The 26,929-nt window shown below is 38.1% G+C and overlaps 1 protein-coding gene across 5 annotated transcripts in view; it reads right to left on the minus strand.

Annotated features, from left to right (window-relative positions):
* The window catches only part of LOC124265788 (cAMP-responsive element modulator-like), a 46,979-nt gene extending 20,770 nt beyond the window's left edge, over positions 1-26,209 (minus strand). For 2 of the 5 annotated variants that reach the window (XM_046700636.1, XM_046700615.1), the window contains exons 1-5: positions 26,085-26,209; positions 21,501-21,679; positions 18,574-18,659; positions 10,693-10,838; positions 997-1,167 (exon numbers count right to left, since the gene is read on the minus strand). In XM_046700636.1, the coding sequence (XP_046556592.1) occupies positions 997-1,167; positions 10,693-10,838; positions 18,574-18,659; positions 21,501-21,677 (580 nt within the window). In that variant the 5' untranslated portion in view covers positions 21,678-21,679; positions 26,085-26,209. Of the gene's footprint in view, positions 1-996; positions 1,168-10,692; positions 10,839-18,573; positions 18,660-21,500; positions 21,680-25,717; positions 25,741-25,775; positions 26,052-26,084 lie in introns of those variants that run through there. The other 3 variants (XM_046700644.1, XM_046700622.1, XM_046700630.1) reach the window with 3 other exon arrangements.
* Positions 26,210-26,929: the final 720 nt, after the last annotated feature.

Genomic DNA, 26,929 nt, shown 5'->3' on the forward strand with positions numbered 1-26,929 from the left:
TCGTCCCACAATGTGTTTTCTAACTAATCAGTCGTGTGAACATTTGCTCTTATATACTACCACTCTGCCACTCAGTTAGGATGTGATTTTTGTAGAAATTTTGGAGGTTCACATAAGGAACTGTGAAGGATAGTTTTTTCTCAAAACTGTTAGATATGTTTGCACTGAGGAAGATGCCTGTAGAATTCTTTTTTATATTTACAGTGTTTCTCATATAAACAGGTTTATGGAGGTACTCACTTCACATACAGAACAACAGTCAAGATGAGTAATCCCCCGGTAGCAAAAACTTTAAAGAACAAATCTTTTGACTGTGTCGTCCAATTTGATGAGAGAATTACTATCTAATCTTTTCTGAATGCAAGAGTAGTTATTGAGCATTCAAAACAATACCATGTAATAATCAGTCTAAATTGTTGCCAGAGAAACGTAAAAAATATAAACATCTCCAAATAACAAAAGACACTAGACAACCACACCACTACAAAAAGTCAAACTTGTTGCCATGGAAACAGGAAGATTGAATGTGTAAAAAAGGCAACACTTCAGCTCCCCGACTAATACATGTCCCATGGTTGGATGAAAAATGTTAGTTCTGCTCTGGAAATAACACCCACCTAAGTTACAGCAAAGTGTAACTCAGCTGTCTAACCAACTCAGCGGTGGCTGTCCACTTTCTATATGGTATTGTGTATGCACAGCTTTCGGCTATGGGAGCCGTGCCAATTTGTCTGACTTCCATTTTGTGTAAGCTGGGTTGGTTGAGTTGGTTAGGCGTGTGACTTTATGTGCTGGCAGCACTTCAGGATTTGTTTGACCTATTGTTGTTGAAAGATATTGAACTGTTATACTCTAGTAAACAAAATGATTGTGGACAGACAGACAGACAGACAGACAAACAGGCAGACAGACAGAGGTGGGGTCACAGGGATTAAAAGCGAAAACAATACACAGATTTTTTAAAAAAGAAATGGCTATCTACCAAATAAACCTCACCAGTACCCGGTATATAGAACTGCCCATCAGGTCCCTGTGCATACTGAACAATAGTAGCCCCCTGAGCCCCTGTTGAGGGACTGGCATTTGACATTGTCAATGTCTGGAGTCCTTGTGACACAGGTGTACCATCAGGATGAGTCGTGATCTGGATGGCCCCTGCAGGAACAACTAAAACAAAAAAAATAACCCATGAAGAGTTAGCAACAATCCTTTTGTATCAATACTGTATCATGGCTGAAAGTTAATGACAAAAACTGAACAAGAATGCAATAATGTCAGGAAAATCCATGGCTCTAACAGTGTGCAAACTTGTTTCCACATTTTGCTAGACAGTCGGGCTAGCTATGCCTGAAAGTTAGTAGCCCACAAAATAATTCACTAGCCCGAAATTTGAATGTAGAATCTAAGCAAAAGATTACAGATGAGAATATGATATTGTCAGCATGACACAGGTTTCATCATTATCCTAATAATATGATGAACATTCTTATCAGGACATAATTGTGCATGATTTAAAAGTGTATTAGAACTTTATTCTTCTTATTTTTTATTTGTTCCCATGGTTAAAAGGTCAATAACAAGGGTATATGGTAGCAACAAGCACAGAAAAGGTGAAGATACATTGCTGTAGAGATATAATAATAATTAGTTGCTGAATATTGGGATGAGCGAATTCTATTTAAGACTGAATTTCTCGATTTCATTGTTTCTCTTTGAAATAATTTTTTCTACAGGAAATATCTCTTTTAATACCTTTTTATAATTACTGAATTTTATTTGTATTAGAACTTAACAAGTCGGAGAATTTGATATGTTTAAGACTTATTCTATGCCATTCATGCTAACTACTCTCAACATTGAGGGGAAATGAAATTTAGAACCAGTATCCTGTTGTAAATGGACCTTTCCACAAGTGTACAGCATACACTAAGTTTTACAAATGTATTCTCCTGCATGAAAGTAATAGTTATTTTTCCAGCCAGTCTATTTCTTGCCTTGTGAAGTAAAATATATTAAATTACTATCTAAACACATCAAAATCTCAGTGATCACAAATGGTGTTTCAAAGTAACAGGACATTGGGTCTGTCTGACACACTGAAAATTCACAGGACCCATAGAACAAAAATCAAACACATTTCATATTTAACATGTCTCATAAAGTGGCGATGAAATTCTTAACAAGCGTAAAATTTATAAACAGCAAACGAGTGTCACATGTCACATATAACAACTTCAGTCAAAGTCATTGTGAAATATACAGTCAGACACTGGGGCTGTAGACTGGTTGTAGACTTCCATCGGACCGCCGGCAAATCTGCCGGAATTGTCCGAGAGTCTGATGCTATTCATGAACACTGAAACCTTAATCTGAAAACAACAACAGATAGTCGTCCACTGCATACCAACAAAATGAACAGCTTTTTGAGGTAGACATGTCCAAAATCTATAATCGTACTCGCAAGTAATTCCTCCTGAAGTTGACAATGAACAGATATATACATTAAAAAATTAATGATAAAAGAATGAAAATTAATACACATACTATTATTCCTTATCCTGACTCATATCCTGACCCATCATATACAAATTGCTTGAAAATGTCAGCAGGTGGTGGGAAGCTACCTCATTTGGAATTCATGAACAGTTATATAACCACCCATGAGACTTCTATTGTTCTTAGATCTTGGGTACCAATTTCTTTATCGGAAATGCGATTTCATGGATTTATAAGGTCTGCAGAGAACATTTTTATGGATGATACATATGCTAAGCATAAGTCGTAAACTGAACTGAACTGGATCACACACTCATTATGAAGCAAAACGGGCATGGACACTCAGGTGTTGGTCATTGGTCAGGAAGCTGACTTCTACAAGATGTGATTCTGAGTGAGAAATTATAGAATGAAGGAACTGTCCATTTCCGTGCTGCAACCAAAGAGCCAAACTGGTGGATCCCAGCAATATCTTCTGTAGTGGTATGTCTGAGATATTGGTTGGCAAAGACTGTATCAGACTTAAATAAACAGCCTCCCATGACTGACTGCGGGGTGCAATTAAGCCATTAACAGGTTCCACCTTTGTAAGTTAATATTTTTCGCTGGTGTAAGTAACATTTACCAGCAGGTTGCACCCAGTGCAAGTAACTTGATAGCTTCAAAACATAGTAAATCATCATAGCAACAGTGTGTGAACTTGTTTCCTCCCGATTAAAGTGTAAACATCTGTGCTTGTAAATTGGTGACGTCGTGTGTTGAATTCTAATGTTTGTGTATACATGTTGATGACGTATAGTTAACAGCGATTGGGAAAATCATGCGCCTTTTAAAAATTCTGGGCTCATTTTTCTTCCCACTGATGTGCCGTAATCGTGAAAACAATTTCTTTTGAAAATTAACACATTCAACACCACAAATAGTCGCGTCAAAATAATGTATAATTTTAGGAACCTACCTGACATATGATTTATTTATTAAATCTGTCATTTTCACAATGTCTGAAAACACTTATTACATTTCGAATTGATGACATACTATCAACAGAATTAAAATTAGAAACCATTTCTCGCAATGTTATTGAAAAACATGTAAATTGGAAAGAGCAAAATAACAATATTTCAAGGGAAATCATTAGTTTAATTGAATAAACTAATGAATAAAATCAACAAAAGTACCCATAATTGTTGTTAAACAAACATTTGATGTACAAAGTTTCCATCTGTTCGTGCCATCATGTAATACTAGTCAAGTGTCTGAAGTGACGTCATGGTTTTCGTCGCCTCAATCTTCACACTTGGACACGATTTGTAGTGTGACAATTTATGTATGGGAAATTTGTCTTAGGATACAATCAAGCACAATACGCCCACAATGGTCCATATTTTATGTATAGGAAGTGATTTCTTGCTTAGGACATTCAGAAGACCACGATTTCATCCCAAACTTACGCGCCTAAATCTAAAAGTTTTTGTTCAGGAGGGCAGTATCCATTGCTGTAATATGATCGACTGTCTTAGGTCACTTGTATGATTTTGACCATTCGCGATCCTTATAGCAGACAGTGGCAAAAACAAAGCGTCATTAGAAACAAACTTTTATCCAATAGTGTGATGATGGTGATTTTTATGGAGAAGCATGTACAATGTGAGTGACCCCCCCAAAATGTATGTACAAAGTAAGGATGTGATAGAACAGTTACCACATAACTATAGCAAAATGCTAAAGTTAGACTTTGTGTGGACAAGACACTTCTCCCAAGCTGAAGTGGGATCCCAAGCTTGAAGTGAAGTGTCTATGTATGGATGAAGGCTCTTTTGAAAAAGCTAATCCACAGGCTTGACTTAACAGTCAAAGGATGTACGTTTTCAGACATGATGGAAGAAAAATCTTCAGATCCTGAAGATCTAGAAATGTTCTCATGAATCTCTGAATAGGATCTCTCTCCGTAAGTGCTTGTGCCGACATGAGAACCAATGTAAACAACCACGTGGCTATATATATTCCAAATGGGAGTGCCTTCCATTGGTAACGCTGGTCTTGATACATGGAAACGAAAGTACTTCCTGGATGCTTGATGACAGAGGATGAGTAGATGTTGTTGAGCATTCTTGTTGAATTCCATCATGTTGTAAAAGAAACCGAAATTTCACCTGTTAAAGTTAGTGAGTGAGTTTAGTTCTATGCCAGAATCAGCAATATTCCAGCTATATGGCAGTGGTCTGTAAATAATCAGGTCTAGACCAGACAATCCAGTGATAAAGCACGAGCATGGGTTAACCAAGTCAGTGAGCCTGACGACAAGCATGGGTTACTTAAGATCAATTCTAACCAGGATCTTCACGGGTCTCACCTGTCTCCTGGTTGAATTTCCTATCCCAATTGCGTAGACTGATGCTCCTGTATACTGCTGAGTGAGAGTCTGAGCTGATGTGAGAAGGCCAAGATCACCTACCAAGAACCTGAATCTTGTCCAGGGACAAACAGCCTTGGTTTGTGCTGTATAATAGTGCAGTGAAGTGAAGACCTGGGGAGGTCTTCATCCCCAATATTCATCAGCCATCCCAACTGATTAAGTAATGAACTTGGTCAAGGCCAGCTAGATGGATAGTTATGTTAGGAATGTGGGTTTTTGAAAAATTAATTAATTAAGCTTCAAAGACAACCTCTCTTTGTGACAGCTTTGTGTAAATAGCTATGGGGACATGGAAAAGCCACATAGCAGAACCATCCACCAGTAGTGTAGACTTTGAAAAATATAGCAGAGATAGTAACTGTCCTCCAAATAGTGACAGTTTGAGACATTCATTGAAAGGCGATGGAGACAATCCTGAATTGAGGCGACTCCCAACACTGTGAATTGAAGGCATACATGCTGAAGATGATGCACTGTCTCTCTGAATCCAACTTGGGTACAAAGGAAGACTTTGAGTTGGAGCCTGGTATTGATGGTTTAGGGCCTAACAATTCAAACACTCACTTTGGTGAGCTGTCAACTGTGCTGGTGATACTCCCACCGAATAAACATCCTAGTAAGCGGAAATGTGGAGATGAGTGGTAGACAGTATCACTCTCTGAAAATGTTGGACATAAACATGCAGTCAGACAGCATCCACTTTTTCTCTTTCCGCTTATTGTGAAATTTAGGATAAGGATGAATGTTGTTGGAAGTTCCCAGCTGCATTGATCCAATTTGGCTGGGTCTACTTTTAAGGGATTTCTCTTCTCAAACACTGGCCTCTAGTGTTGGGAATTGGTTAAAATCTCATAATTGATGATTGGTTCATTACAACCGATCAATCATCGAAAATAAATGGTTATCGCCATTTATCAAATTGTCCTGGTTATGTTTGTTAATGCACAAAAAATAATGAAAAAAACATGCATTTCTTTCGCGTTTTTTTTGTTTGCAAATTTAACGTCTTTAAAGGAAGACTAGTATGTTAGGAACATAAATTTCCTGGAGTCTTCAAGATAAATTTAATCACGACTTGGAACGAGCTTGTAGTGCTTATGAAACGTAACATTCAAAACCAACCTTGTGATAAATATTGTTAATGCAAACAAGTGTTCCAAAATTATTTGTGTTCGATTATGACCAAACGTGATCGATTGCTTGGTCGTTTAGTCATTGCGACCAATCTTCGATTATTTCAATTAATTGGACCACCACTACTGGCCTCTGGTTGATAATTAAGGTGACTGTCAAGTGACTGTCACTGACGGCTTACACTCTCCCTTGAAGCCATGCCTTATCTTGCCTCCTCTCCCATGAAATGAATTGTTCAGGGATCTGGTTTTCTAGGTCTGTACAATAGTTATTAAGACTAGGGAGGTCAGGCACGGTGGCCATCTTGTTTTGAAAGTGAAACTAATCAAAATTCATCACATTTCAGTTTCATAAACAGAAATAAAAATAACATATATGCTTGTGAAGAATGTCTTAATAAAACATTATGTCTATTGTTGTTTTGTTTTCCTTCTTATTTCATAATGAATTGAATGTTTCTTCAGATATGCAACTTATTAGGTTAACAAGGGCATGCTCCCATTTGCCAAAATGGCACCATCTAATATTCGTACCCTCAGTGTTCACGGTAAAAATAGGAGGTGTGCCTGTATTCACATGACTACGATATTTACATCACATGACAGATGGAAGAGTCTATTTCATGATTTTGACTTCGTTCTAAAGTTAGAGGTGGGAAATTTGAACAACAAAATCATTCAAAGGTAAGTTTACCAAAATGTTCTGATAAAAAATTAAAATGGCGGGAAAACGAATCGCCACCGCCACCGAAAGGCACACATACTATTTTGCAAACGAAGTGCCATCGTTTCCCCTCTCTCACAGCAGACATGAGAGCTGACTCGCAAACAGCGCCAAAAATGAAAGTGTCCCCAAGGACAATGTGACAGGTTAACCCCTACATAACTACACAAGACTTACATAAGGTATAATGTACGTTATTTCTTTGATGTGAATTAAAGGTTTTTTTAGAAAAAAGGTAAACCATTGAAGAAAATACTGATTTTATAATTACCTCTCCCCATGTATAAAAGTGTACTCTTCCAATTTTTACCGCTGTCACTAACAGTGAATGTATCAACAACCAAAACATTCAAGACATCGTATGTTCAATCTCAATCCTGATAATTCCTTCCAAACACTATTAACACTGACATGTTGTCTCTCTGTTTACACTGGGTCGTAATTAACCCCAATTTCCATCACAGCAGTGCTGTCATGACAGTCGCTGATCGAATGGTCTTGGTCAGAAGTGGGGGTGACGAGGGAGAAAGTGGAGCACTTGCTGACACGCCCTGACCTGACAGGTAAGGGCTGTGCCTCTTCTAGACAAATATACATGGAACAAGCATTTTATCTGTGCCAAAACACCATTTAAAACTATTTTTTTATGTACACTGATGTTTTCATGACAACGAAGGTCCTTGTATCATTATGGACTAATCCATGTTGTTTTTTGCTACACCTCGTCACAACTTAATTGAGGACGACATTTTTGTGTGCTTTCATTGTCTGCTCCCATTAGACACACCCACCTTGAAATGAGATTATGTCAACAAGATACAGCTAACTTCCAATAAACTGCCGACCAAATTTCTATCATACACACATGGAAACTACCGAAAACTATTTCTCAATTTCACTTCTGGTTTGCTTCGTTAACCCTCGTACCATTATCACAATGAAATAATTATTGGTGAAATGTCTTTGCTCTGACTTGACATGAGCATGGTAACATGGTATTAAATTTCACAGTAGAAATTACGTAATTGTAACGAAATATCATAAATAACAGATTGAACTTTCCTACTTTGTATTTTTACACCAATGAAAAAATGAGGGTTGGTGTATGTATTTATTTATTTGAATTTTTTTACATGGATTGGTGTTTTTTGGCAACCAAACCTTGAGCAGTTCTTAGAACTATCCCACTGGCTTTAACCACTAAACCCTAAAAATATGTGAGATATACCATTACAAAACAACAATATTTACCAAATAATTTTCAGATTTTAGGGGAACTTTTACCCATGTCTTTTACTATCAAGTTATCATCACATATATCTGTAGATTATGAACATTGTTGAAAACAAATATGTATTTTGTTCTGGACTTGATGTCATTTCACTAAATGGAAAATTATACTTCATGAGAGGGGGAAAATAACCACCAAAAACTAGATTCATTGTATGAAGACTATAGTAATTAATTTTTCAAATGATGTATTTCTTCTTTCAGTATCCCAATCCTGACCTTATCCTGAACCATTGTCTTTTGTTGGAGCCCTCCCCGCTTTCATACCGGTAACAAGGGATGAGTCTACTGTGTTTTCAGTTTTGATATAACCTGATCTTATTATCTGAACTGGAAACATGGTATGCTCTTCTCTTACATCAAATAACTGGTTCTTACTGTCAAATTTAAATTTCTCGCATCCTATTTATGGATGAGAGTTTATCTCTGTTTGGCAACATTAATTATTTATCATATAATGATACATATCATTTCTTTTTATTTTAAAACATAAGCATGATAAATGCACTTGTGTTATGATCTAGACTTGTATCATGAATGAAATATGAGCATGGATTGACTTTAGATTGTTTACTAAGGTAATTATTCACTATTTTCACACTATTTTACACATGAATATTTGGATTCAAATAGTGAATAAAAACTAGGTGTTGGTGATGACTGTATGGTCATTGTACTTTGTTTAGAGCATTAACAATGAACATTGTCATCTTCAGTGAATCATTAATGAACACTAGTCTTCAGATGGTGATGTGTGCCGATGAAACTGAATAATATATATCAAAACCACATTTCTGGTTTGTTGTTTCTTATTATGAGAGATAAAGCCTTATTACTTGCAGTAAATATTGTGTTGCAGTAGCTACAAATGTAGCAAATGGAAAGATCTACCTGCCTTCCAAATTTCATCAGGATATGTTAATTTTTGTGGGTGTCATTGGACCATTACATGGTGCCACATCTATTATGAGATGAAACATGACAAAATAGCAAAATTTGGATGATCATTTTAAATAGATAATGAAGGATTAATTGTTTTTAACTTCATTTATTGGGATAAAATAGTTGTTTTTAATCACATTAGCAATCTTGAACTGACTGTCAGTTATTTGCACACGTATAAGACCATTCAAAGTTGGGTCAATTTTGTCTATTCTTGGCCGTACAAATTCCTGTTTTTCCATGTTTTGACAGTATAAAGTTAAGAGTTTTAATACAAACAAGGAATTGATTATGAATGGTTTGTTTGAACACATTTTTTTCAGATGAATAATACATATTAAATAGAAAAACACCTATTCAATTTTTTTCCCTGGCCCTTTTTAATCCCTTCATTGTGGCCAAACTGAATGGCGGTCATCTTGGAAAACAAAATGGCGGCTATATACACTAATAAAACATTCATATCTCAAAACGTTTTTGACATAAATTAAAAAGGAAAAGTGCTTTTTACTCACTTATGCATGAACTAAAAGTGTGTGTACACTTCTGAGTAATAAAATGCATGTACAAAATTAGCCTGACCTGCCTATTAAGACAATGATATAAATAATACTCTTAACCATGATATAAGTGACGATGAAATCTGCAATGTTATCTCTAGTTTAAAAAACAGAATACTGACTGGACCTGATGGAATTTTACCACAAATGTTACAGTGTTGTGATACTGTTTTACTAAGATATATGTCTGCATAGTCTTTAATCAAATCTTCAGCTGAGGAATGGTCAGCTGGACTTATTAAACCTATACATAAGAAAAAGCTTTCAGAACAATATTGACAATTATAGAGGATTTATTTACATAAAGGGTGAAAATCTACGGATGTCCACTTTTATAATATGACGGAGATGACGTTTTAGTATACTCTTAACTGCTCACAAAAGCTCACAGACAATACCAATGCCGTTACAAAACTTTTTTATATATGTAAAGTGTTTACTTCAAATAACATTTCAGATCTGTGTTGCGGCTTTGTTTAAAATATTACAAAATTAAAGTTACCAAAGAAAGAAACCAACACCAAAATCACTAATTCAACAGAATGTCATCATTAACAGGAACTTGCATTACGAACTACAGTTTCAGATATCTGTTCTGCAATTTCAAAGAAGAAAATCAGAAAATTTCTGTTCAATCAGGTTAAAATAATATATCGCATAATATGGCAAAAAAAGAAGAAGAGAAAATATTCATATGTTAGCCCCCAGCGTTACCTACACATGACTAAATTTTATTGAATTTAAAAAAATGATAGCCTTGTAAAAGTCGGCAATTGAATTTTCATCAATACTGCCAAGGTCTTACTATCTAGTGGTTTCTGAGGTTCAGTGGTTGAGATATGCACAGAGCACATAGCCTTAATAAAACTGAATGGTATTCCTTGTGGTCAGAAATACTCAGGCACAACTGCCCCGAAATTATGGCTGGTGTGATCTCTGTTGACCATGAGCTGTTTCTGAATCGTTTTCAAACCTTGGCCAATTACCCGCAGTAAAATAAATGACATGGTCACCCACTATAAATTAACATGAATTATGTTAACAATTTTTGTAGGTGAGGTGTACATCTTGTTTAAACTGGCAATTTATCAATGACTTTTCAGTACTTCTTGACACTGATGCATGCTATACCTGTTGCTTGCTGGTACTGGACAGCATTGGCTGAACTGGTGAGATTCTGGGCTGCCTCATTACTTTCCTGACCATCCTGGCTTTGACTGTCATTAGATTCATCATCCATCTTAGACACAGGTGATGATAAGTCATTCAAGATCTTTCTGCAAGAAAGCCAACCTTTATTTTTAAAATGTACCTGAATATTAACTTCTATAGTGACTACTTTACAGATGAAAGCTCATTTAAATAAAACACTGTTTGAAAAGATAAAATGCATCAAAATACTGCTGCTAACCTAGGGACATACAAAACGTGAACGTAAAAAAACACAATGTGAGCTTCCAGTTCCTTGGTACAAAGTGATGCTTTATACTTGTTCCAAAATTGAAGAATCTGTCATACAATTATTTAATAGCTATTCAAAGTTACAGAAAGAGTGAGTGAGTGAGTTTAGGTTTATGCCGCTTTTAGCAATATTCCTGCAATATCACGACAGGGGACACCAGAAATGGGCTTCACACACTGTACTCATGTGGGAAATCGAACTTGGGTCTTTAGCGTGACGAGCGAACACTTTAACCACTAGGCTACCCCACCGCACCATAATACTATAAATTAATAATTATTAAAACTAGTACCGTCTTTGAGTATTTGAATTAATGGGCCACCAAATCCTGTACTTCATCTCTGGCGTACACAAAGATGAAATATGTGACAGATTATCATTAGGATCCAATAGATCATAAACCTAAAATACTCTGGACCATGTAGTCTGCAGTCAATGTCAAAATCTTTTCAGTGGGCCTGTGTGTTGATCACTGGAATTTCTGGTCCAGACTCAATTATATATAGACCGCCGCCATATAGCTGGAATATTGTTGAGTGCAGCGTAAAACTAAACTCACTCACTAACTCAGTGGGCCTGTGTACTGGCAATTCTAAGATGCCTAGCGGTTAGAACAATCAAAAAAAATTACATTATCAGACAATAAAGGTATAGTTTTTGAATGACGTAACAATTGAATGACGTTATCCCGTCACTGCGCCATTCTAGTGTGCCCCCTCGTAATCGAACCATTTTACATTACGTCACAATGTAAGCGATGTCACAGGGCTACAGATATGGGGCGCACAGGCGTAATGTACACCTCAAAATCAATTAAGTACGACATAATATAAGATTTCAAGCGTATAGTGTATGCACATAAATACCTTTGTACGTCTAACATGTAATTTCCGTGTGTATCGTACAAATGGAAATCTATTTCGGATAAATACTTGTCAAGTTACTTTTGCGAAACACGATTTGACACATGAGGAAACCCCGACAGTAGGAATTCCTTGCGTTGCCATGCAACGATATGCGTCACTATTTTTCGATTGGCTAAAAACTACACTGTTCCTATTTATATCCAGTCGGACCTGACATTTCGCGCATCACACGGTCGCTCAGTTATTTCTCACGCGTCTTCAAATACAAATACATGGTTGGAAATAGTGATCGATGAATCGTCCAGACAAACCACATCACCAACTCGCTCACACAAAAACATGTCAGTACTCCTTCATTATTTTATCAGTACACCTCCACTTGCAATATGATGTGTAACTGTAAGCACACTCGCACCCCCAAAAGTTATCTGGAGCCCTGATGTCAGTTGTCATCGCCTCGTGCGGCCTCCTACAGTAAAATACTCTGTTGCATCCCATTTCTTGGTTTGCAGTTGCTTCTTGCAGCTAACATCACTGGTGGAAACATTACGTTTATGTTTTACGATGGTTAAAATGTGTCAATTCGACTCACAGGTTTTCAGCGACACGGTAACAATCGCAATGTTTACATTCCCACAATGCAATCGTGGAATGTCGCTTGACGACTCAGCTTCATCTGGATGTACTGATCTAAACTTACGTTGGTAGTAGAAATGCGACGTTCATATTGCCCCATATGGTTTACGTTAATGACAGATGTAATTAAAATAATTCAGAAAAGATATTTAATCCGAACGTAAACCGTCATCAAACTGTTATCATTTGGGTTTTTTTGATAACGTTCGTCTTAATGTAGGGGGGGCAGACACATCAATAGAAAAGCGAGCCAGTTAGCCCTGTTATTAATTTAGGTCACCGACACCGTCGTTTGTTTTCTGCCTTAAATTAAATTGTAATTATCCTTAGAAAGTATTAAATTTGGCATCTTAGAAGAATACAGTTCGCTCTACCACCATGTATAGTGTAATAAAGCACACTTTCGCCCTGAACTATTATAACGTTAAAGCACTCGGACGCAAGCGTCCTCATTAAGATTACATTAAGATTCAGGTACCTGTATTGCTATACCTATTGTAATACATTGGGGGCTAAAGTGTTTGACAGTGAGTAACACTGATTGTAAATGCAGATCCTGTTTTCTACATACGGAGGCCTAAAAACCACATATCACTGCTCGGTTTTATAGCTATCTCAAAATAACTTTGACAGCTTGGGATTTCCATTATCATTTTTTTACAGAATTTAGAGTATGCAAAGTTTTGTCAAGTAATAACTTCAGGATACTTCAGAGATTTAAAGCCTCTGTAGATGTTAACCATGGACCACAAAACTTCATATTGAATATTTTAACTATAAATTGTATATTTATAATACTTATCATATCTCACATATTGTATTCTTTCTCTTTTATGTCGAACATGAAGTGGAAACATGCTGTTAAGCAAAGTTGCACAAAGTTTCTGGCCTCCCAAAGTTTCTGGCCCGAGCCCGAACACTCCCACTCCAATTCTCGGACGAATTAGAGGCTTGCTAAAAGCATGTAGCACAACCTTTGCTGGACCATGTGACTTCCCGGTCTTGACATTTTCATCTTGTTGCAACGTAATAGTATATATCTGCAAAGTGGGGATGGTTGATGGGCGTCGATTGTGTGAGATAGGATTAGTATTAGAAATATACAAATTTTAAAAACTTATCCTATCTCACGTATTGTACTTATCCCACAGTTTGATGGTGGATTGCACATTACCCTGAGTCTAGTAGTTGACAACCATGGAGATGTGATGACACACAAGGAGGCCTGTACGAGTGCTACCTCCTGATAGGTCGCTGAACACATATACTTGTGCTGGGTTGCTTCCTCCAAACCCCTTGGCATACACGACACAAAAACTCCCAGGGAGTGGGCATTCCCGAGTTAATGTGGTTTTCAGCCGTAACCTTTGCTCAAGACAAAGGGACAGAGATCAGCATGTAAACCTCACCTCACCCCAATTTATTAGAAAACGACGAATTATCGGAAAGCCCTGATTGGTGAAAGTTCATGGAACTCTGACCCAGCCAGTCTCTGCTTCGAAATCGTTCCCTGCAGTCTCCAAATTCGGAAAATGCTCGATGAGCTAAACTTCAGTTCTGGGTAACATTGAGTAGCCCTCGCTCCTCTGTGTGGGCATAATTTTAAATGTCTCCATGAACTTCATAGCGGAACACTTCGAAAACCCATAGGAATTTGGTATACACACGTCACTGACGTTCCCTGAGGTCAGTAAGCATGAGTGTCGAGAACCTCTGTGTTGTGTACAAGACTGACTTGCAGTCTATGACGAAGTCAAGGGAATGACTGTACTCGAAACACTCTGGGCAGCGACCCTGCGTTGATGGGCCATTGATAAGTCAGCACTAGAGGACAAAACTGGTGAAGTCCCTCCACGTTACTGACGTAGGTAGTAGGATGCAAACACTGTCTCTGACCTCCAAGAGCAGCCCTCCATTATAGATGGTGGGGAGCAGCTGCTGTGAAGAACAGGTGGCTCTTGTCTCATGTTGATTCGATGCTACCGAAGAAGGGAGATTGACAAACATGTAGGCCTGTAGGATGGTGATCTCATCCAAAAGCCAAAGTAGTCCGTGATACTTCTGCTGATGAGGATGGTGACAGCAGGATGAAGAGGTGCTTTCACAGTCGACGATGTTGTGTGAAGCCGCACTGTAGCGTCTCAATGCCATGACAGGGCAGATTGTGAGGTCTTCAATGTCGTCACGCCCGAGGATAGTGTACAATGGGGGTAAGGAGAATAGCCTGTCTGGTTGTCCTGGCAGTTGGTTCTTAGCTACGAAATCCAATCCAAGTCCTACAAAACACTCTGCCATGTTTCTTCTTCTCAAAGCTCACTCGGTGGATGTCCCAACGCATGGAGCTCTCAGATGTGTGCTGCCATAGCTTGGCTATGAGGAAGAAGGTTTTAAAGGTGATGCGCTCAAAACTTTTCTCACCTAATGGTTCAAATTCATCTGAGATGACATTTCGAAGCATGACCGATAAAGCCCAAGCTGGAGGCCGGTATTTCTTGGTCTGATTGGCCAACTTGTAGGACCGCTGTGGAGATCTTGATGCCAGTAGCGGTGAATAAACTGTGTACGCTGAGTTGGGATCAGTTTGGACTTCTTTAGATTGACGATCCAACCTATTCAGTGAACTGCTGGGGCTGAAGGAGAGCCTGCTTGCTCTGGGCTTGTAGTTGTTTGCAGTCGTCAATGTAAGGCTTCGTAATACGAGTTAACAGCCACGGGGCTGCGGAAATGCCAAAAGAGGAGCACTTTCTATTGGCAATGGATGCCTTGGAACAAAAATCGAAGATACTTGTGATGATCAGGGTATATCAGAATGTGTAGACATGTATCCTGGAGGTCTAAGCTAAATCCCTTGGTCTGATGATCGACCGGAGAACAACCACAATATCATTCTGAAGTGAGGGGGTGATTGAAGATAAGTGGCGTTGAACCATTTCATGTTGAAGATCAACCGGAGTTTGTTATAATCTTTCTTGGGGAGAAAGAAGATCGGGGAGCAGAAGCCGGGAGTGTCTGGTGAGGGGCCGAGAGACTATTGCTGACTTCTGAAGTAATGTACCTGTGGTGGAGTGAAGAACTTCTATCTTTATACAAGACAAATCTTATGGATGACAACTTCTTGATTTATTTTGCACAAACTTCTATCTTTGTTGACAGGTAGGTGCGGTGTACTGGATCAGATATCAGTGGTTGTGTACCGATGACTGAGAGCTTGTAACCCGTGCTGAGTGTTGTCAACATGATGATCCAGTTCCTTGCATAGGTGCCCAGTCTTCCGCCTACTGGTGAGTCAACTATCAGGACAGCTGGGGACGGAAGGTGTCAGAAAGTCACTGCTTGCTAGGCTCAGCTCTGCGAGCTATGTCTGGCTTGTGTCCACCTCGGCTGCCCTGAGAAGGGCGGGAAGCTCTCCTGGGTCACTGCTGAAATGACCTGCCCGAAAAGGCTCGCGCAGATCGGGGTTCACAGGTGTGTAGTGAGCCGCTCTTCTCTGCCATAAGGAGTCCCCAATTTCTGTAGCTTGCCAAGCTTAATGGAAACCTGAAACTGGGTTTCTTTACCAACTTCAGACGTGAAGGAGCTGAAACAAGTCAATCTTGAAGGGTGAGCTGGGTGATCGCCTCAATCCTGGAAAAGTCGTGGAAGGTGGGATCCCCAATTCCGGTAGGATCGCCACTTGAGAAACGCCCAACGATGATAAAAGGTGTAATTGGTGATCCACTCGTGATGTCAGTAGGAGGTGAAGAAGAGAAATGGTGATACTGTTCGATCTGCAGAACTACGAACGGCTGCTATCTGTGTAGTAGAGGTGATCTGGTCTCAGGGGGACTTAAGGTAGGGTCTGAACAGTGTTCACGAATGGTGTTTCAAAGTAACAGGACATTGGGTCCTGTAAGGTTCAGATGTCTGTCTGACCCACTGAAAATTCACAGGACCCACAGAATAAAATTAAACACACATTTCAGATTAACATTTCTTATAATTGGCATTGAAATTCTTAACAAACATAAGATTTGTAAACAGCAAACAAGTGTCACATGTCACATAACAACTTCAGTCAAAGTCATTGTGAAATATACAGTCAGACACTGGGGCCGGCGGGTTGTATAATCCACCGGATGTGAGAGTCAGATGATATTCATGAACACTGTCTGAAGGATGAAAAACGTGCCATAAATTCTCTGACAAATAAGAATCCGGCCGAGTGTCCAGAAAATCATCTTGATCAGACGACTGTGACGGTCTATGCGCCTTCTTAAATGGCCTATTGTGCAGGGATTTCTTGGGGGCGGATGGACAATGTTCTATCCATGAACCAACCCTACGATAGGCTGCAAAGTCATAGTCACTAAGGTGGGAACAAAACTGACAAATCTTAGTCCAGGCACACAAACCTAGATGTTTTCTGGAAGCTTTGTCCTTGCCCATGGTATCTAAAGTTAACCACAGTCAAGAGGGACAGCAAAAACAACACATCTACACTCCAATGAGACAAGAAAGAGAAATGACAAGACAGGGAAGTCACATGGTCAACCGGAAGTCGTGATGCATACTTGTAGCAAGCTACTAAACTGTCCGAGAACAGGAGCGGTGGGGAGTGCTTCAGGCGAGGGACTCACGGAGGCCAGAAACTTTGTTCATCTTCGTTTCACAGCGCGTATCCACTTCATGGTTGACATAAGAGAGACAGCAGAATATGTGAGATACGATAAGTTTAAAAAATACTTGTTTATCAAATATACTGGTTTTTAGAAAGAATACTACAATATGTATCAATATTGAAAAGCAGTATACTTTTGACTTTTTTATATTTTTTTCAAAACTTATGTTTTGGGGTTATTTTCAGCAAATACTTGTCTTTGTACTATATGGACTAATACAAGCTAACTTTACCAGACCCAAAGAAATCACAGGGGCCTCGGAAGCCTGGGTTTGTAACAAAGAGATTCATACCTGGTTACCATATCAAAAAATTAAACACGATCATTATTAATTGTACCAACAAAAATTAATCCCATTGTATAAAGTCATCATATATCAATGTTTCCATTTGTAAGATCTTGCTAATTCCAAGATGAACCTGGAATCACTTTACTAACCAATACGGATTGTGTAAATACATGTACACGAGATATCTCTATTTCTGTGTGAACATTGCTATTTGGTGGTTACTAATCTTGTTACAATTAGGCTATCGTCATGAGTACATGAGATGTGTTTCGTACCACCTAGAAACCGCATTGTGTCAAAGTGATCAATGAGGAAAGACAACCTGACATCTTCAAAGTCATCAATATCCCCCGCAATGGCAAAATACTCTTCATGATTATGTCTACGAGTTATGATTATGTCAAATATTTAGGTGTGTATATAGAAAAGTGGAAGGAGAGTATTGAAAGGTTTTTAAAGTTCTGCTTTATCAGCAGCACTATCACCAATTTCAGTCAAACTTGTTGCCATGGAAATGCCAAAAATATTTTATTCAGCATTCCCAAACTAGCAAAAGGCACCAGTACACCACCAGACCAATCTATGTGCCAAGTTTGGTGAAGAAACATTGAACGGTTTTAGAGTTCTGCTCCGGAAAAGAGCACTACTACAATTTCAGGCTAAGTCAAACTTGTTGCCATGGAAACGTCAAAAATATCTTATTCAGAATTCCAAAACTACCAAAAGGCACCAGTACACCACCAGATCTATCTATGTGCCAAGTTTGGTGAAGAAATATTGAACGGTTTTAGAGTTCTGCTCCAGAAAAGAGCACTACCACTAATTTCAGTCAAAGTCGAACTTGTTGCCATGGAAACGCCAAAAATATTTAATTCAGAATTCCAAAACTACCAAAAGGCACCAGTACACCACCAGATCCATGTATGTGCAAAGTTGGGTGAAGAAATATTGAACAGTTTTAGAGTTCTGCTCTGGAAAAGACAAATGTGCACGCAGACGGACGGAGTCCATTTTAATACCCCCCGCAAAACGCGTTGATGGGGATAACAAACATGGATGAATGGATGCTAACAAACTAACAAATTTTAAACAGTCTGATACCTATATGATGGCCTTCTTGCTAGGATCTCTCTCCTCTTTTTGGCATCTGAGTCATCTGAAGATAGTTCATCATCAACAGCAGCGACCTGCAGGTATAGATAATAAACAGTGACCGAGTTAAAAGTTATCATAACATCGGCAATATTTCAGCCATATCTTAACATTATTACCAATACAGGGTTTTACATGACACGCGATTCCTGTGTATATGACGCAAAATATTTCTAATAGACTCTCATACAAGTCAAGCTTGATGCAAGTTTAATGACTGACCCTCAGAATTCAGTTCAATAAAATCGATTTGATAAGCAAATCTTCCATGTTATGGAAGAACAGCAAATTGAAGCCATAAAGAAAAGTCCATACATTGGCCTTATGTTGGATGAGACTTGTGACATTACCATACAAAACAAGCTTGCAGGTTATTTCAGGAATATTGATGGTGAACTCTCTGGTTGAACCTGCTTGTATACAGTATGCTGGACTTTGTTATGACTGAATTGAACAGTGAAAAATATACTATTTATCAGCTAATCGTATAAATGGCAATACAACACTAAACAACAAAATCTTTGCAAAAATCTTGCTGTTTCCTTCACACAAACAACTATTACATTAACATTTTCATGACTCCCAAATCATGAAAATAACTCCCCAAAATAAATACTGTGAGTCACCATGACTCCCATTTTTCAAAGCCTGTGTAAAACCCTACCAATATGAAGTATGAAGGTACACTGCAACACAATGTCTGGATTTTGAAGGTCGCTATTGCCTAAGGATCACCATGAAATAACTTTTTGCTTCCGATTACCTGACCAATAATAAATGCTTACACAATAATATTTTTACTATTAATGAATTCAACTGACATTTGCTCCAATGTTTCTCGATCACTAATCTCACAGAGTTTTTATGAAAATTGTATAGTTAAACTTCATTGTAAGTCAAAGAGGAATTGTAATAGTTCTGTGTGTGAGGATATGGTTTGGGGAAATTATATTTCAGTGTGCAGTGAATCAAGTTGACAAAATTCAGACAGACACAAATGGTTCCTCTTTACTTGACATCATAAACAAGCATTGTCAATAAGGTGACATAATCCCCTTATCAAATCAAACTTAAAAAGTAATGAAAGTTTAAGATGAAGTTAAATGTCAACAAAAACATGACCAGTCAACCTCTCTTGATACATAATAATAAATGCATATTTATAATGCGCCCCTTCCACACCATAAGGCATGCTCAAAGCGCTACAGAATATTTACACTGGAGTATTTACAGATGAAGTTATATATAATATACTGAGAAAAGGTGGGTTTAAGTCTGGACTTATGACAATGTCAATTGTGTCAGAGCTTTTTAAGGCACATGGGAGAGAGTTCCAAAGTACAGGTGCAGAGTAAGAAAATGATTGGTGTCCAAAGGATTTCACTTTGTAGGTCGGAATGACCAGTCGATTATGTGTGTTTGAGTGCAAGTTGCGTGCGGGGACATACGGATATAGGAGTTCAGACAAGTAGCAGGGAGCCAAACCATGGAGGAACGTATATGTCAGACAGAGGATCTTACATGTATCTTGCTCTTTAGTTGTTCAAACACACAAATATTTTCAAGACTGACTTTGACCTTGACATGAATGTCATAGTGCATGAAATATGCAAAAATGGTACTAAAGAAATTGCTTATTGAAAAACATTCAAGGGAAGTCTTGAAAGTCTATGAAGAAAATCCAGAGAATTCAGGTTAACTTGCTGAAATCTACAAAGTGTGGCTGTGATCTTGAAAATTATGTGAAGGTCACCAAAATTGACTGGGCCCTGCGCCTTCCCTGGATGAAGCTTGGCATCAAATATGAAGAAAATCCAGTGAATGGTTCTTGAGGTATCTCACTGACAAGCATAACATGCAAGTTAATATGCTGAAATCTTCAAAGTGTCGCCATGACCTTGAAAATTATGTGAAGGTCACCAAAATCGACTGTGACATGCGCCTTCCCTAGATAAAGCTTGGCGTTGAATATGAAGAAAATCTTGAGAACGGTTTTGAGATATTTTGCTGACAAGAGTAAAACGTTAAAGTCCCCTTGTGACCTTGAAATTAAGGTCAAGGTCACCAAAGCTGACTTGGACCTTTCTTATACTGTGATGAACCTAGGTACCAAATAGGAAAAGAATCTAGTCAACAGTTCTTAAGATATTCCAATTCGTATGTACGGACAGAGCCTAATACTATATCCCCCGCTGCGCGCTTAACGTGCAGCAGGGGATAACAAATATGTTTATATCTTTGCACAGATGTTGTGAGGGAATGCTGACATTAATGCTGGGACTAATAATAGTCATCGTAGATGCGAATAAGCACAATTCTAGCACGACATTGTGTGATACTTGATTCTGATTGGCTGAGAGCTCATCAAAACCGTACTTAAATGGCAGTTTAAGACAGCTAATTAAAGTGACCGACTCACTGCGCATTACGAATACAACGAACTCATTGACCCTATTGTTTGTAAACAAACATGTCGGACATCGGCAATTTCTATCTCGGCAGCATCTTTGGGTGTTTTTTTAAGTAAAAAGCGAATGGTTTGAAGAAGGATTTCTTGACCCTAATCCCACGCTAACTCGTTTGGTTTTTAAATTACATTTAGCGGTCTTAAATCAACGATAAAGGACCGCAAAATAGAAAACAGAGTAGCTTTATCTTCTAAATGTAGACGTGGAGAAACTGTACGCACTCCTTATCATTGGCTACCTGGAAAAGAATATATGTTGGCATACAGCAAATCGGTCCAAAATTAAATTCTGGGGTCTGCATTTCTGGAGAAAAAATTTAAAAGGTGAAAATTCAAAAGAAATGTATGATTAATAAAATTATTGGATCATATCTTTAATGGAAATTATAAAGAAGAAGAGTGCACTTACTCTGACAACTTGAATAGTCTGGACATTGCCAGTACTGCCAGCAGACTGAATGACGGAGTGTTGGTTTGACTGTATCACAGACTGGACTTGGACAGGCTGGTTGGGAATAGTCACATGAACTACTGATATACCTTGTGAACCATTTTCTAGATCTCCTTGAGCATTGCCTTCAGACATATCTGAAACAGATACCAAGAAAATAGCCCTGTCAAAAAAGATGGTGGGTTGATTCAGAATGTGTACATCAAAATTCTTGCACAACATAAAAATGTCATGTAACCATGGTAAAATGAATCCTAAACAGTTTCTAGCTAAACTTGTAATTTAATCATTACTTCATATCACAACAACTCTTGCAACAGTTCCAGTTGTGTTAACTTATACCAGAAAATATTATACTATTGTAGATCTTCTTTCAGGAGATTGTGCAGTATGAATCACTTTCTAAACATGCAAGTTGAATATCAGGTAAACTAAGATTGACTTAGTGCAAGCAATTTTTTATGACATTTGGATGCTTACATTTAATGTTATTTCTCTTATCAAAAGTGGAATTACTGCAGAACATAATTAAAAAATATTACTACAAACAAAGGTGACGGGGGCATATTACAACCCATGTTGGCACAGGGTTAAACGCTTGAGGCTAAGAAGGAAAAAGTTACTGGTGCTTGGTGGTAGTGTTTCATTGTACCCATAAGTTGGGATGTCACTCCAGAACACATCTTGCATGTCTTGAAAAGGAACCATATGTGAGGGCTGACCTGAAATGTTCTGACTTGAAGCACGACCAGACTACATTCATGGAGTTCAGCGCAAATTATGTTTTTACGAAACCCATTTTGAGGTCCACACACTTCTGCAAATCATGCTGTTATACCAGGATCACAATGATGTCAAAGCACTCTCCCAGGGCTCCAGATAATTTTTAAACATCAGGAGTATGTACTCTTCATTTTCACAATATAGGAGTACTGGAAAACATCTACATTTAGAGTGCTGAATGGAATTTAATGGAGTATCAGTAATCTTGTGTTTCGTTTCATATATGCACCACAACATTGCTGCTCTTGTGTAAACAGGTCAATAAACAATAAAACAATACTTTTTCATATAAATATGTCTGTAAATGATTCTAAGACCGTACACCATTGCTGTGGTGCGTATCTGCTACGCTTTCTAAATTATTTCCTACCATATCGTGCATATTTTTTATCCGTACATACGCCGATACAGCCCTTATCTGGAGCCCTGCTTTCCTATGAATAGTTCAAAACGACTAACAAATTACCTCTGCCACATGATATGAATTACCATGCCTTGATTCATGACATCTTACACAGCCAAATCAAGATGCTGTATGTGTTTAATTAGTGTACCCATCCAGATAAATAGATGTGAATGGTTAACCTTCACCGAGAAAATATCTTAATAAGTGAAACACTTTTTCCATCGTTATCCTTTGTTTACACTGGTTGTATAGCTCCATGTGCTGAAACCAATGTCCTACAAAGAACTACTACTTTAACAAGCATTACAGTAACTTCCATGTAGAAATATCTGCAGTTCTTTCTTTAAGACTGTCAGATGTCTAAATCTGATAGTGCCAAATCTGGTAAATATGGAAGACATTTAATGTGTTCATAGTCACAGTAATTGCACCACTGGTGACTATAGACATGTGAACAGACACATTGTTGTGAGAGAACAACACACCTTTAATTAGTGACCCACCATGTTTAGCCCTGATATTCTCATGCAGTTGCCCAAACCAATCAACATACTAATGGCAATTAATGGTTTGGGTGCTGTTGTACAAAGCAACCATAGCACTACAAGTGACATAGGTGCACCATGGCATATGATGAATCTGGAATGTTGTCAATCAGGAGTCAGAAGTCATGGTGTTGTGCTTGCTGAAACCATTGTTGTACCCAAGTGATTCCTAAGAGTAAGTGAGTATGGTTTTACGCCACTTTTAGCAATATTCCAGCAACATCATGACAGGGGACACAAGAAATTGGCTCCACACATTGTACCCATGTAGGGATTCGAACCCGGGTCTTCGACGTCACAAGCGGACGCTTTAACAACTAGGCTACCCCCACAGCCCATTCATTCCTAAGAATAATCTGAACATGAGATGCATTTAAGCTGTGACCTGACATTTGATGAATCATCATGTATGTGACATAATGGCATGGCAACATTTTTGTTGCAGCAGTTGAAGGCTGTCCCAATCCTGGATCATTTTCGAGGCTCCCTCTTTCCATCTTGATGTGCGTAGAAATATGCTGTCTAGTTAGGTATTTAGTTCAAATGCAGCCTTGAGAGCATGGAAAGTCTTGTACTAACATAACTTCATGAAACAGGACCTTGATGATTGTTATAATCAAGATTGAAATTGCAAATGTTTTCCCTTGAGTGGAAGCAGTAACAAAAAACCTTTCCAAAGACAAGATATTACAAGGGTCCTTTGGGACATTTGTTTGAAAATTCCCATGTTTGAGATTAAGAATGACACAGCAGGAAATGTGAAGCTGTGTCAACAGTTTCAAAAAGCATGTTTCTGGAGTTTAAACATGATCAACTCTATAGACTTTAGATGATATTATTTGATGTAGAGAAAAACAGTATAAAGAAAAATTTTTTTTAGTCGACTGGCATATACTTGTATTTTCAAGTTTAGTTTAATATGATGGACTCATATAAGCTGACTACTGAATTAATTGTAACTGTTGGGTGAGGGAGAAGACTGTGTTTGTACAGTCAGATCTTCCTTGCCATGCTCAGCCTTCAAATTCCATAAAATATTCAAGACATTCAAAGTGTAAGAAAGACGGCTGTTTGTCAGTCATTTTAACATTTTCGAAAATGCTAACACCTGTACTTCAAAGTCTTTCACAACTTTAAAACTGACAGTTCCCAATGGGTTACATATTAGTAAGTTGGCACAATAAGTGTTTCTTTGGTGTTTAACACAACAACAATTAATATTCCAGCTATATGAAGGCAGTCTGTAAGTAATCAAACTTGGATCATCCTATCTAGTGACATCACATGCATCAATCAACACAACATTATCAAGTGACATGCAATCCATCAAATCACTGACCATCCAATCCATGTAGACACATCTCACAACAAGCATAGGTTGTAGTCATTTCCTTAAATCCTCATAGATAGTTTGTTAATAAAATAATGATCACAATGATGTTTTGTCACAACTCATGCTCAAAGTCTTCCAATTAACATTTATGACAAGTTACAGTGATTATATGAGATATTCTGATAATTCTCTCCCTCAAATAATAAAACTATGGAATTCACCACAACAAAGTTTTATTCACAAGTCATAACACCCTATAGTATCACAATATACTGTGACAAATATACAAATATGCACATGGACTAACAACCAGAAAATTGCAAGTTTGAGCCTAATGGATTTTCTCTGTGAAATGTGAAGTGATCATGCGAAGATGTGATGAATTCCAACAGTTCTAAAGGATTTTATTTAAAGATTCCATATATTGAAATGATCATTGATCTCGTCATTACCTGTACCAACATTTAATCTGAACATTAGCACTAAAGACCAACAGAATGTTATGCAATCTTCATTCAAATTGTAACTAGCAATATTAGCAGCAATTACTCCACTTTATCCAGTTTCACAACAGACAAATAGCAGATCATGTTGTTGATGTGTGAACCCTTGCATATAAATCTGTATGTTAATCATTAATGTCAACCATCCAGCATCAACTTGCATAAATACTTTGGGTCAGAATGGACCAGTGGATTGTATACGAAAGTACTCCTGACAACCAACCTGAATCACTGCTTTATGCAGAAAAGGAAGTAATCACTGAAGCAGTTTCCTTAAACCTGCACAGAAACAAATTCATTACAAAATCAAAGTTCAACTACGGTTTATCAAAACTGAATTTATATAAAGGATTTGGCATTTAAATGAAAGAATTCGCAAACAGCACATTTTTTTAATGTGGCTGCCTTTCATCATATAATGTTCAGTGGCCAAGAGTGTTAATACGCGGAAGATCACAACAGAAAAAAATAATTTTCATAGCTAGTCCTGATTCTTCGGCATAATTAAACACAAGTGATGACAAATCAAGCAATTAACACAGAACAACAAGTGTACAAGCTGCTGGGGTCAACAACAAATCAACATCCAATCACCCACGACTGACCTCGATTTTCATTTCAAGTCTGTCAGCATGGCTACCGAGAGAAAATGTTTCAATTTACCAACGGGTTAGTGTTTAAGGAGTTCCTCATGGCTGGCGGAATAAACTTGGGAAGACTAAAGGTAACATCTGATCAAAGGGGTAACCCCGTGGTGACTTCGTCATCAAAGGAGAGAAACGGGACAACACAAGGGAAAACCCCGGAAAAAGTCTTGAGTCGCTGACTAAAATGCAGACATGGCTTCAACAGATCTACAAAATGTGGCTGACAACCTCTGGAATGTTGTTCTCTGTGTCACGGTCGAAGCAAACTGTGCCAAATTTTCGTGATTCCCGCACGACAACACGTTTGATTGTTGTGAGTACTTACCGGTTACGTACTTTTCGTCACCAACTTTGCCGCAATCGGAGTGGATAAATTTGCAGGATACGTAGTGGCCACGTCAAAATACACGATCAGCGTCACAAGCTTCAACAACAAGCCTCAGCACTTGAGCAATTTTAGGTATTCCTACGCGAGAGTGACGTTTGGGAGCTTTTGATTGGTCCATATTTTTGCGTTGACGTCATTCGTCTGGGCGATGACGCGTGCTGATTATCGTGGAAAATGTCGTTTTATGACCTTTATTAATAGGGAGAATATTTTCAGTGAAAAAATAGCTCTTATCATTGAACTCCTTTTCTCGTAAAAGAAGAAAATCTCAAAAGTGATTGTTTGAAAACCGAGTGAAGGACAGCTTTACTTTAACACCGTACTCTTTATTTCCGTGAATGTACTGACAATGTACTTTGTTCATCGGAGGAAAGCTCAGTTCATTTCATGGGAGGGGTGAACACATCATAAATACGACACAACACAGCTTTACAAATATCCACTCAGATATGAAAGCTAAATAATAATTGATTAAGGGGTATTATATACCCGACTGAGCATACCAATTAGCTAATGCACCTGGAATATCGATCTGTCGTGGGACTGGACAACCTATTCTACCTCCTACGTCAGACCCATTCCCGTGGAGGAAATAAGGTAATGAGGTTACTCTGGGGATGAAAATACAAGTTTGGACTATCTCTGGAGTTTTGCATTGCAAAAGACGCGATACAACGGTAATCAATGCAACGAATTAAACACTTAAGTTGCTGGTAAACCTTGCTTAATTTGGAATTGCGCTGGTAAACCTTGCTTAATTTGGAATTGCGCTTGCAGTACCT

This window comes from Haliotis rubra, unplaced genomic scaffold (genome assembly GCF_003918875.1).
Source record: "Haliotis rubra isolate DU_JTF1 unplaced genomic scaffold, ASM391887v1 Scf1217, whole genome shotgun sequence".
Taxonomy (NCBI): domain Eukaryota; kingdom Metazoa; phylum Mollusca; class Gastropoda; order Lepetellida; family Haliotidae; genus Haliotis; species Haliotis rubra.